At 35.1% G+C, this 13,108-nt stretch overlaps 1 protein-coding gene across 1 annotated transcript; it reads left to right on the forward strand.

Annotated features, from left to right (window-relative positions):
• Positions 1–11,858: 11,858 nt before the first annotated feature.
• Positions 11,859–12,745, forward strand: LOC113311501 (major latex protein 146-like). Its single transcript, XM_026560335.1, has 3 exons — positions 11,859–12,060; positions 12,141–12,309; positions 12,640–12,745. The coding sequence occupies exons 1-3, from the start codon at positions 11,859–11,861 to the stop codon at positions 12,743–12,745; spliced, it is 477 nt and encodes a 158-aa protein (XP_026416120.1).
• Positions 12,746–13,108: the final 363 nt, after the last annotated feature.

A 13,108-nucleotide genomic window follows, 5' to 3' on the forward strand; every position in this document is an offset into this window, starting at 1 on the left:
AACTAACTATCATCTATTGTTGCCCATGTAAGATCTAATAGTGAGCTCTGATACCAACTTGTGACGCCCCAACCTAATTAAATGCTTAGCTGATAAGATTACAACCTAATTGAAACATCAAATCTAGATTATCGATTTGAAGAATCACCATTACCTAAAATGCTAGTCACATAACCCAAACTCTCTGATATTATGTAAATGAAAGTCTCTCATGTGATATGTATATAATAATGTGTTGTTTACAGAGAAAGGGTACATATATAAAACATAAATAAATGTCTTCCGTTCGCTAAAACTTTACGCTACAAAACATGATATCTTCACGTGCACCATTTCTTCTGATTACTGAAAGTGAAGTGGGAACGTGTGAGCACATCATCCCAAAGGGGTGCGCAATGAAAAAATATAACTCTCAAGTAATCACTAACATACTACCAAGAGATAGAATAATGAAAGTACAACAACAAAGGAAAACAATTAACACTTTCACTCACGACTCTAAGCATAATATCGAAATACGACATACCAGAAAGGAAACAAGAAAGTAACAGTCGATAAAACAATCAACATAGGACAATCAAGTATGATATTCACACAAATGATTTCTCAGATAATATATAATACAATATTCGCAACGACCTCTCGCCTAATAGGTAATATTCGCAAACAGTTTCCCATCCTATTAAAGTAATATTCGCAAACGGTCTACCACCCTATTAAAGACAGATTTTAATATATAACATAAAAGTAATAATATTTGCAACGACATCTCGCCTAATAGAGCTTAGCGAGAAACTGTGGGGAGACCACATGCACTCCTCGCGGGGAAATCACACAACGCGTATCATACAACATACCCATCCAATTGCACTCATATATGCTCATAAGAAATAGGTGCGCATCATTCTCGCAAATAAAAAGTAAGCTCAATGATTACAAGAAGGTTACAAAGTTCCCACCTGATTAGATGACAAGCCACGCCTACCTCGAGATTTACAATCCACTAGTTCATCATTTGATTCGATTGTTGTTAATAAAGAGTAACTGTTAATCACACAAGGACTATAAGAGATTATCCTAAAGGCTCACACAAGGCTCATAACATAATATCATACAATTCTCTAGTTATAGGATAAGTGAACTATCTAATGGCTCTAAGCCCATTTATGGTTCTACACCTTTTCATTATCTAACCTTAGCATACAAAGATTTACTAATCCAATTAGGTTGTTTCTATAGTCCATTAGATATGTCTAATGAGTATCTACAACTTGTAGAAGGAACCAAATGTTAATTCATACCATAAGGGTCCAAACCATCAAAGTAAGAAACCTAAGTCTAAGCCCAAGTCTACTAAACCAGCCCATTTACAAAAGGCCCGGTCCATCTGAGCCAAACTAACGTTTTCTAACGGTCAAGGTGTCAACTAATAGTCCACATCAAGAAAATTCCAAAGTCAAGGTCAGGTCCTGGTCAAATGGTCAGGTCAACTGGGTCGACTCAGGTCAGGACAGGGAAACTAGTGAGTCACCACGACTCAACTCAGTTAGAATAACCAAGTTAGCAAAACTGTTTAGTCAGACAAGAACAAATCCGAGTCAGACTGAATAAATTTAGTCAGACATACCAAAGGTTCTCACACAACTACACTCTAACTCCTGTTCAACTTCAATCCATTCTACAAACAAACTTAATTTTTGAATCATTTCAATTCTCTTACACCCGAAACATACCAACTCCCCCATATATGTTCAACTCAAATCATCACCACCACTACAGTTTCAATATTAATAATTCATTGTGATACCTCCTAGTCTATTACAGCAACAACCAACATCTTACTACACCAAAACTATTCTCTTATTCGATTTCCAAATCATATAAACAATTCACTTATTTGGTTGTTGAAATTCAATACAACAATCAAACTCCATCTCTAACAGACACGTCTATCATTCAATTAAAACACAATCACCTTTCTTAGCTTCACTATATTCTCCACCAGCTACTAAAATTACTCTAGTAACAGTTTTATGAATTCTCTTATTCTTCACATTCATATCTAATTCAATACATACTCAAATTCTGATAACACAACATAATAACTGAAATTCAATCCAATTGATATAATAAAAGATTACCTCCGATAAACCCTAATCTCTTAGATTAATTCAATATTCACTACTAGCACAACACAACTTCAATCAACTTCATCTTGAATTTCTGAATCTCTACTCAAACCCTAATTATCCATTTCGAGTTGCTTTTCAATTCTAAACCCTAATTCGTTTAATCCCTCAATACCCATCTCAATCACCCTCATAAAAAATCAAATTCATATTCTTAATTTATCTTCAATCGAATCTCGAAACCAGATTCAAGAACCCTATCTCTCAGTTCATCTCCGAGACAAGTTCAGAACTTCAATTGAACCTAAACCCATGATTTTTCATCCAACCATAGCTCTAATTTCATCTCTTAAATCTTCAGAACCTAAATAAAATTTATGACCCTAATTTTGATACTCTCAGATTCAACCTAACTGTTCTTTATCATGATTCACATCTCCAACGTCCCCTGTATCATCTACACAGCATCACTACCTGATTTCCATCAATTAATTCTCACCCACCACTCTCAACTGTCTCGCAGGCGACGAACAAGAAGAAGAGAATAAGAAGAAACCAGAGGAAAAAAGAAGAAGAAAGAAAAAGAAGAATAAGAGAAAATGATTCTCTCTGCTCTTTGGTGAAGATAAGGCTAAAGAAATCTAGGACACCCATTTGCTCGAGAATAACCCTCCTTTATTGATAGATTGGGAATTCCAAAAAAACAAAACTAAAAAAAGATGAAAACAAACTTTTCCTAAAGCCGGAGTGGTGCACAACCTTGTCTCATTTGATCAGGCACATGAGACAAGATCTACAAATCAACACAATCAAGTTGTGTTGCGGTGAACAACAATCTGTCCACCATGTTCCTCTTGAGAGGAATCCATAGAATTATGTCTATCAAAACGATTGGACCATACTTTCTTCTCTAATGGTCTTGTTTTATCCTTGGAAACTAACTTCTTAGACGAAGATAAAATCTTACATACCTCAGTGGTCTTTTGAGCAAGTTTAAGCTTGCTTTCTAATCGATTTGCTCTTCGTTGAAGTTTGTTGACATGTCTCAATTTGTGTTTGTACTTGTAACACTTTGATAGTTCATGAAATTTGAGTGAACAATACGAGCACGTCAACCTTGAATATAACTCAAGCATATGAGATGTGCAAGCTGTTAGGCACATAGTTGAACCTGAAACATTATTCACACAGTTTCCAATAGAAATGTCAGTTTCATCTTCCAGATTGGTTGAGTTTTCTTCTGAAAGAATATCAAGATTGATGTATGTATTGCTATAATTATCAAAATCAATATTTTCACAAAGAAGTGCAACGCTTGATTTTTCGTCTTCATTAGAATTGTAGTTGTCAGAAATTTCATCAAGAGTTGCAGCAAGACCTTTGTTCCCAGTATATTTCTTTTGATTTGGACACTCATTAGGAAAATGACCAAAACCTTTACACTTAAAGCACTGAGGCATATACTCGTCATCAGTTTCATCATTATCCAAGTTTTTAGGAGGAACACGATTATGTGGTTTATCTGATGACTTGGATTTATCTCTGGAGAACCGTTTACTTCTCTTCAAAAGAAGACCCCTAAACTGTCTTGTGATCAGTGAGACAGACTTGTCAAGATCTTCATCTGATGAATCAACCTCAGAAAGATCATCTTCAGAGATGTAAACACTTTTACTTTTGTCAAGTAATTTAGTGTTCTTTAGTGCTTTGAAAGCAACGTCCTTACTAGACTTGGACGTATGCTCATGATCAAAGATCTTTAGCTTCCCAACCAGATTATTTCTAGACAGCGTTGCGAATTATTTCCTTTAACGATGACATGCTTCTTAGAATCGTATCTAGATGGCAACGATCTGAGAATTTTAATCACAATGTCCTTTTCAGGAATGGTCTTACCCAATGCAAAAGATGCATTAACAATTTCAGACACTTTGTGATTAAACTCATCAAATGTTTCTTCATCCGCCACACGAAGGTTTTCCCAACCAGAATTTAGGTTTTGAAGCCTAGCTTCTTTCTCACTGGTATTTCCTTCAAATACAATTTCTAAGATATCCCAGGATTCTTTAGACTTGGTGCACGTAGTCACATGGTGCTGAAGATCTGGGGTAATGGCATGTATGATAGTATTTAAGACGTCAGAATTTTTCTTTGCAGCAAGGATTTCTATTGGACTATATCTACCAATATCCAGAGGTACAGATACATCGCCTTATGTATTAACCGGAGGATCATAGACACTAACAACACGTACCCATGTTTGAAACTCATGAGCTTGAAGAAAAGCACGCATAGAAATTTTCCGCCATAGGTAGTTTGAGCCATCGAAGACTGGTGGTACGTTTATGGAGATAGAATTCCTGTCCATAGAGTCATATCTCTACAAACACAGACTGATAAGGTCTTTAAACGTGTTTGCCTGCTCTGATACCAATTGAAAAAGATAGGGTCTAACAACCACACCCAATATTTCTATTAGCAATCTGTATGGACTAACTCCAATACATTCAAGAGAATCAACTAGACAGTCAGACTCAATCTTTACAAAAGTGTATCAAAGAGTTATATCTCTCTTTCTCGATTGAATACAAGAGAAATCACTTGAACGGTACCAAAGACCAATGTTCAAGGATCAATCAATTTCAATCAACAACCAAAGGTTTGATTTCCCAATTGACCGATTCAACGCACAACCTGTGATATTTCGATTATATAACAAAATGTAATGCGAAAAAGAAATAACACAGACACCAGAAGTTTTGTTAACGAGGAAACCACAAATGCAGAAAAACCTTGGGACCTAGTCCATATTGAACACACATTGTATTAACCTGCTACAAACACTAGCCTACTACAAACTAACTTCGGTCTGGACTATAGTTGAACCCCAATCAATCTCACACTGATCCAAGGTACAGTTGCGCTCCTTACATCGCTGATCCCAGCAGGATACTACGTACTTAATTCCCTTAGCTGATCACACCCACAACTAAGAGTTGCTAAGACCCAAAGTCGAAGACTTTAATAAACAAATCTGTATCACACAGAAAAGTCCACGGTAATAGATAAATCTGTCTCCCACAGAAATATCTACGAGTTTTTGTTCCGTCTATTGATAAATCAAGGTGAACAGGAACCAATTGATAACCCGGACTTATATTCCCGAAGAACAACCTAGAATTATCAATCACCTCACAATAATCTTAATCGACTAGCGAAAGAAGATATTGTGGAATCACAAACGATGACACGAAGATGTTTGTGACTACTTTTATATCTTGCCTATCGGAGAAATCAATCTCAATCCAATCTTACGATTATACTCAATACGATAGAAACAACAAGATCAGATCACACAACTACAAGAAAAGTAATATCGGTATGGATTCACAATCACAATGAAGTCTTAAAGTCATTAACCTACAGGGTCTCGTGAAGAAACCTAAGGTTAAAGGCGAATCAACTCTAGCTAATACAACTAGTATCACACAGGAGGTGTGGGAATTAGGTTTCCCAGTTGCTATATTTCTCCCTTATATAGTCTTTCAAATCAGGGTTTGCAATCAATGTTAGCTTAGTAACAAATCATTCAATATTCACTGTTAGATGTAAACCTGATCAGATTCAAGCTAATATATTTCAACCGTTAGATCGAAACTTAGCTTGTTACACACAAATGAAATGCACGTTTGTTTAGGTTTGTGTAACCGTACCAAAACATGTACATCTAGTTGGTTCAACAGTAGTTAGCCAAATGGTTAGCCATATGAGCACTTTCGTATCAACCATATTCTTCTTTACCATAACTATTTCAAATGACTCAAATGAACTAGTTAGAGAGTTTTTCAATTGCTTAGATCTTATACAAGTATACAAGACACAACCGAAGCAAATATGATTTGATTCACTCGAATCCAGTCATGAACTTTATATCCACGGTTTGCAAACATGCATTCCTTAGTTAATATAAGTTTAAGTTCACGAATAATCGTTTTTAGAAAATAACCAACTTAAGTACGCGGACTAGTACGCAGACTTAAATACCCGGAATAAGTTTGTTTTCAATTCATAAACTCCAGCAAAATTCTCGGGATGAGAACCTTTGACAGTACGCGGACTTGGTACGCGGACTCTAGTTCCGGTTTTCTTGAGCATCAAAGTACGCATACTTTGGTTTAAGGAATAAGGACTTATACATGTATGAGTTACCTCACAATGTTTATATCCAACCATGGTTATATAATCTAAACCCTCATTTCAATCATTGAATCATTCTTAGAGGAAGTTATATGATTGTTATTCACAAACTGTTTTTCGTCAAAGCCATTTTCAAGTAATTGAAACTTATTATGACTTTCGTCACTATTAAAGATGAACTTGGCCAAAGACAAAGCTTACCAACACATATTTAGAGAAATAGATAAGCGAGATAAAATCGGCTCAAAATAGCAAATGTGTATAATCAAAGTCTATATAGCAAAACGACTTTTGTCTTAAGATAGGAGATAGAGTAAATAGACTTTTGAGTGATAGATAAGTTCAAGTCTCCACATACCTTTTAGTCGATGAAGTTCCACCAGTTCCTTGAGTAGTTCTTCGTCTTTGTATGATGATCGCGATGGAGTCTTGAGCTCAACTACACTTTCTATACTAGTCCGAGACTTAGCTATAAGTAGACTAGAAATCAAGACTTATAGTTTTGATCACTAACATTGACAAACATGCTTGAGATAGCAACGCATGCGAGTTCGACCGAGCATTGCTCTAACATAACCGGGGGATTAAGTGATTTTTGGTTATCTAAGATGATATTTTGTGACGTTTCCACCAACCTCTGACCAGTTTCCTAGTTATCGATAGCAAATTTTTACATAGTAATTAAAATGGAGAATCAATTAAGGTCAGAGATGGTAGAATATGTACTAAAGAGACCACTAAGAAGAATCTAATGTCAGTTTATGAATTTACTTCAGATAATGAGGATAACAATAATGGTGATGACTGGTGATGGAAACTTGTAGATTGGAAATATTGAAGTACTTGTGGTTTGCTATCAATCCAGGTGGGAACTCTTGTGACCTTCTTGTAATTATTAAGTTATTTTCTATTTGCGAGCATGATGGGTTTTTATTATCTGTATAAATGTTACCGTGTATTTTGATGTGCGTGTAATATGTGTTGTGTGACTTTCCCTGTGAGGAACGTTTGTGTTTCTCCATGGGTCGTTGTTGAGTTGAGCAGTGCGATGTATTTTCTATTTCAATATTATTAATAGGGCGGTTTCTTCCCTGTTTCAATATTATGCGTAGGTCGCCCAATAGTATAATTATTATTAATAATAGTAACAACTTCTTCCACGTATCAAAATTATTTAGTAGGGTGGTTACTACTTATATGGCGGGAAATGACTCATGTGCATAATATGCTTGTTTGTCTAAATATCCGATCTTGTGGACCACTTCATGTGGAAGATGCTATTATTATTGATCGGGTTTGTTCTAGCATCGTCTTCTCCAATGAGTTTGGAAAGGTTAGGTTAACACTTGCTTCTTCATTGTATAAATTATCGAATGCTTTAATTCATCATCGTTCTTTCAATATTTGTTGTTTTTTTTTTTAACAAAAAATTTAAGCATTTTTTTAATCTTTATATTTTTAGAAATTCGAAGCAGGTTAGTATTTGCTTGAGAGTTAATTGTCTCCACTAGGAATCCCTTTTTGGGATGATGTGCTCATTCGTTTCCACTTCTGTTTTCAGTTATCATAAGAAATGGTGCACGTGTAGATATTCGTTTCCATACCTTAAAGCTTTATCGAACTATAATATGTTTATGTATCTTTTATATATGTATTTTCTTTATTTCTTTTGTGAAACAATACACTAATACATTCGTATCATTAGGAGAGATTTTGCATCTGTAATTGTATTACAGTGCTTTGATATTGGATTTGGTTTACCATATGTGATTATGATACTTAAGATCGATGATCTAGATTTTAATATTTCCAGATTTGGTTGTGATCCTAATATCTAAGTAGGTAATTTTTTTTTTTTAATTCCGCGTCAAATTCTGTTCAAAAAGGATCACACCCTTTAAGCAGGCATTATTTTGCATAATCTAATCACTTATTCAAATACATCCGGTTTCAGAAAACCCACTTTCTAGGGCATCAATTATATTGAAAAATTCCATATTTATGTTTTTGTTTTCGTCGTTGAGAAGAGTGCTTTTTAGTTGTGGACAAAAGTATTTTTCCTTTTATTATTTCTAGAAAAATTGATAAACTAGGCGATTGTCTTTACATTTTTCTTTTCTTTAGGTCTCAAAATTTGTGAATTTAGTACTATTTTTTTTTTATGATCAAATTTATCATAATGTAATCAAAATAGCACATGAATGAAAATATGAAGCATTGCTTTTTCCGTAAAAAGAATAACAAAAAACCTATATAGATCATTCCCACATGATAAATTCATATTATGGGCCTATATGTATCCCTCCCAAACGGGCCTTTAGGGACCCCTTGCAAGTCGCAACCATGATGACTACTGCTTAGTGCTTACTAGTTACTACTGCATAAACATGTAGTGATGATGAGCAGAGCAGGTAAAAGCACAGAAAAAAAAAACAATCACAAACTGTATAGCTTGCTCATAACCAGATCTCTTTAATGGTGCATACCAATCTGTATTCTAAACACAACAATACAACACCATCACGAATTGTACAATTATTGATCTTGATGTTGGGTGCAATAATCAAAACAAAGAAAAATCAAATAAGCAAAAGTTATTGATACTTAGTTCCTTTATAATGGAAGTGATGGATTTGATGAAACGAGCGAGCTTTCCATATCTCCACAACAACAACAAGGCAAAACTTTGAAAAACAGAGTGAGTCACGTGTTCAACACGCTGCCCCTAAGACATTAGCGCCCGGCTACACTCAAGAGTGATGCTATAGCTCTCACAGGACGGATATATCCATGATAAAACACCATATTACACCTACTACTAGCATATGTAGTAGATGCTCAACTTGAGCTTGGCAACTCCGAAAAACCCTTAAGAAAAACCGAAAACGCTAAAGAAAACAATATAAAATATTTTTCCTTTGGGGGTCTCTCTAAATTATAGAGAAACCCCTTTCCCATTGATTTTTTACAAATGTAGTGAATTTGTAGAGGAACCTTCTAAGATGACAGGGAAATTAAGCCAACTAGAATCATTGGATCTGCCAGCAACACGATTAGAGTTTGAATTCCAATCAACGTCTCGCATGATTTTCTCATCTTCGGCGATACCATCTACTTTCCTTATGAGAACAACCCATTTAGTCACGTTACTTTTCATAACGGTGACATAATAGTTCTTAAAGAAATTATCGAGAGTATACTCAACATGATCTATAATTTTATCACGATGATCCTCTTTTCGCACTTCATCAGGGTAAGAATTTCCAAGACCAGCTGCGCGACGAGCATACTCTAATGGTATTCTAATAGGATCACCACCCAATTAAAATATTCCTCGTGCGAATCTTTCATCAGCAAGAATTCTATAAAAGAGAGGAATCTCAGGGTTATATAAATGAATTGGTAGAAATTGAAGTTGACCGAACGCAACGATGATTTTTTGATTATTCCATTGATCAAATTTGATTAGATCAAGATTAAGTTTGGATGCGAAATTATATGAAGGAGGGAGAGAGAGTTTGTAACCCCTTTGGTTGAAGTCAGTTTTTAATCTATTAAATTCAATCTCCATCTTTTTACCGGCAGGAGCCATTGAAGAATGGGAATGAAGAGTATAAAATTGCAGAAAAGGTGAAGAAGAATGAAAGAAATAAAAGGGGAAAGATAGAAGAGAATATATAGGAAAGAGAGACCCGTTTTCCAAAATTTATTCTCATTAATGCGAAGAAATGAACGGATAAAAACATACGGTAAAAAAGGTCGTGTCGAAAGATGAGTGGTTAAAAGGACACGCGTACATTAGGAGAGCTTGAAATAGGGAAAATTGTCGGCAAATAAAAATGAAAAAAGACAAGCATGTGCGATTTGCAAAAGGGGAATTTCTCATATCGCTCACTCTGAAGAATAAGCAATATGAGAAGAGGCAAATGTAGGAGTTAAATATCGCACACGTTAGTAATCAAGCGAAGTAAAGAGTACAACTTAAGCGAAGAGCATCGCACACGGCAAAGTTGAGATGACGCACCAGATGATGTCAGCAAAGTCACGAGTAAAGTGTGGAGAACTGTGCGAAGAGGTATGCTATGCGAAGATGAGCGATTGTATATGAGTGAATGTGTCTCATAGTGATCCCGAAAATAGTGGGTATCTTAGCTGTCATCCACTATGTAAAATTCTGTATAAAGAAGAGAGGTCATTACTTGTACGGGGTTCGAAGAGAAGTCTTGATTAAGAAATAGAGAGAGAAACAGAAAGTGAATCTAGGTTTCAAGTAAAATTGTTGTAATACTTGAATCTATCTTGTAAATATTCTCAATATTCAATTAATCAAATAAAAATTCATAATGATCACTTAGAATTGGATTAGTTTTAGTTGAGTGTAGTTGTAAGAATTGGATTAGTTTTAGTTGAGTGTAGTTGTAAGAAATCTTACAACTACAAACAACTACAAAACTTTTTAAAGCCTCCACTTCAAATATACGCGAAAGGCCAACATATTGCTACCAATTCATTGGTTAGAGCCATGGAACCATATTTATTGCTTACACATGCAAGCAGGAGAAAACAGTCTCTTCTCTACCTGTTTCCGTTGCTCCTTCACGCGGTATCAATCAACATCAGTAATATTGCATGCCCTATGTTATATAAATCTGGTTGTGGTTGCTTGTTCTCTGATGATAAAAATATGGTTAGTGGCTGCCCATGCAAAAGATAAGAGTAAAAAACAATAAAAAGATACGAGAACGGAAAATGGGTCATTTGTCCAAATATTTTTAAAGCACAGTTCAAATGGACGAGTAAAAAATAGTTTGAGTGAAATGGCAAAAAAAAAATAGCAAGGATGAAACTGGATTCATCCTATCTTAAATTTAAAAAATAGCAAGTATGAAACTGGATACATCCTGTGTAAATTAAAAATAAGAAAAAATATTTGAAAATGAACACGATGAAACTGGTTACATCCCGCCTATTTTTACATTTTTGGCCATTTAAACAATATCAAAATCTAACTGTCCATTTCACCCAGAAATTGTTGATTTTGGTCTTTTTAACCAATTTTGTGACGCGAGAAATAATGTAATTTTCGCATTGGAGAAATAAGGTTGCACTTGTATAAAGGGAGGAAATTCGAAAAAATCCTTATTATAGCTTTCTCCAATGCTAATGTACTTTATATATCTCAACTTCAAGATTTGTTGTACGTAAGATATTACTGTTACAGTTCAAGAACTTCCTCTATATATATTTGACTGGCTGTTATAGACTAACGGATCTATAGAACTATGCAGGACGTAATAATTGTACCGCATTTGGCTCAGATTGTGATATTTTGGTACTATTTTACCTGGGCCGAAGGGAAAAAAAAAGTTGGATATGTGCAGTTGATAATGTAACCATGAATTGTTAATCCACATACTCTTTTTCTATATAAATTCCTTCGGCCAATAAGGATTCAATATCATCAGCTGCGTTTGTCTTTCATAGTTCCATATACTTCTATGCAAAGTTTTGAACAACAATCATCAACTGCCGATGGCTCATCATGGTGTTTCAGGTCTAGTTGGGAAACTTGCAACTCAATTGGAGGTCAATTGTGATGCTGACGAATTTTATAAGATTTGGAAACACCATGAAGAAATTCCACAAGCAGTTTTTCATCTTTTCCCTGCCGTCAAAGTTGTCCAAGGAGATGGACTTGTTTCTGGTTGTATCAAGGATTGGGACTACATTCTTGGTAAATATAAACACAATATGATTACTCTCTATATGATTTGATTTACCACTTTGTAGTTTCACCTTAATATGTGCATGCAGAGGGTAAGGCGATGAGAGCAAAGGAGCAAACAACACACAATGATGAAGCGAGGACTTTACATCACCATGTATGTGAAGGAGATCTGCTGAAGGATTACAAGAAGTTTGATGACATAATTGAAGTTAATCCAAAGCCTAATGGACATGGATGCATTGTGACTTGGTCAGGGTGCGTTGTTTTAATGCTATTCTTGCAGTATGCATATATGTCTACGTACGCAAGTTCAGTGTTTGTACACATGAGTTTTGTGTATACCTTATGTTATGTTATATTATCTGTGTGTTTCATAAAAATAAAGACAAATTAAGGGCACCTGCACCTGCACCATAATATCTTTAATGTTGATGCTATTTGAATAACATGATCTAGTTTGTTCAGTTGACTATGGATTTGCACTATGGATTTTCTTTCGACAAAGATTTCTTATGAATTCTCGAACATCGTCCAGTCGATTACGGGTGGAGCTTCTTTTCTTTCCTAATACTTCAAAATTCCCAGGTTAGGTATTTCTTTTCTTTGGTCCAATCTGGACGTAGAGTACCTTCTTATTCTTGGTGATTGTGTTCTAATTGTTTGTTGTTACGGATTGACACTGGAAAGATAGCATTAGTTGTTGTTTTATATAGAATAGATTGTGATCACTAGGATTAGTTTCCTAGAGCTTATATAGACACTATTATTACCTACGATATTATTTCCTAGATTTTGCCATACTGAAGGTAAGCATTTTAGCTATGAAGATTGCCGTGCATGATTATTCCGCGACCGTTTCTCTTTTTTTAGGAACCCCTCAAAACCATCTGATTGCAGTATAGGCCGGCATTTTGTTATCTAACATTGTTAGTTATTTTCATCCGGATCTTATTTGCAGTCACGAGCTTCTTTGAAAAATTCCTTGTTTACGATGAGTAGGACGTATACCTAAATTTGATATATAACCATGACGTTCGCCTTCCTATCTCTTCTT

Source organism: Papaver somniferum, chromosome 9 (assembly GCF_003573695.1).
Source record: "Papaver somniferum cultivar HN1 chromosome 9, ASM357369v1, whole genome shotgun sequence".
In the NCBI taxonomy this organism is placed as follows: Eukaryota; Viridiplantae; Streptophyta; class Magnoliopsida; order Ranunculales; family Papaveraceae; genus Papaver; species Papaver somniferum.

Coding starts and splice junctions, on each gene's coding strand:
- LOC113311501 (XM_026560335.1), top strand. CDS start 11,859: ATGGCTCATCATGGTGTTTCAGGTCTAGTTGGGAAACTTGCAACTCAA. Junction 12,061..12,140: donor GGATTGGGACTACATTCTTG/GTAAATATAAAC, acceptor ATGTGCATGCAG/AGGGTAAGGCGATGAGAGCA. Junction 12,310..12,639: donor TGCATTGTGACTTGGTCAGG/GTGCGTTGTTTT, acceptor CAAAATTCCCAG/GTTAGGTATTTCTTTTCTTT.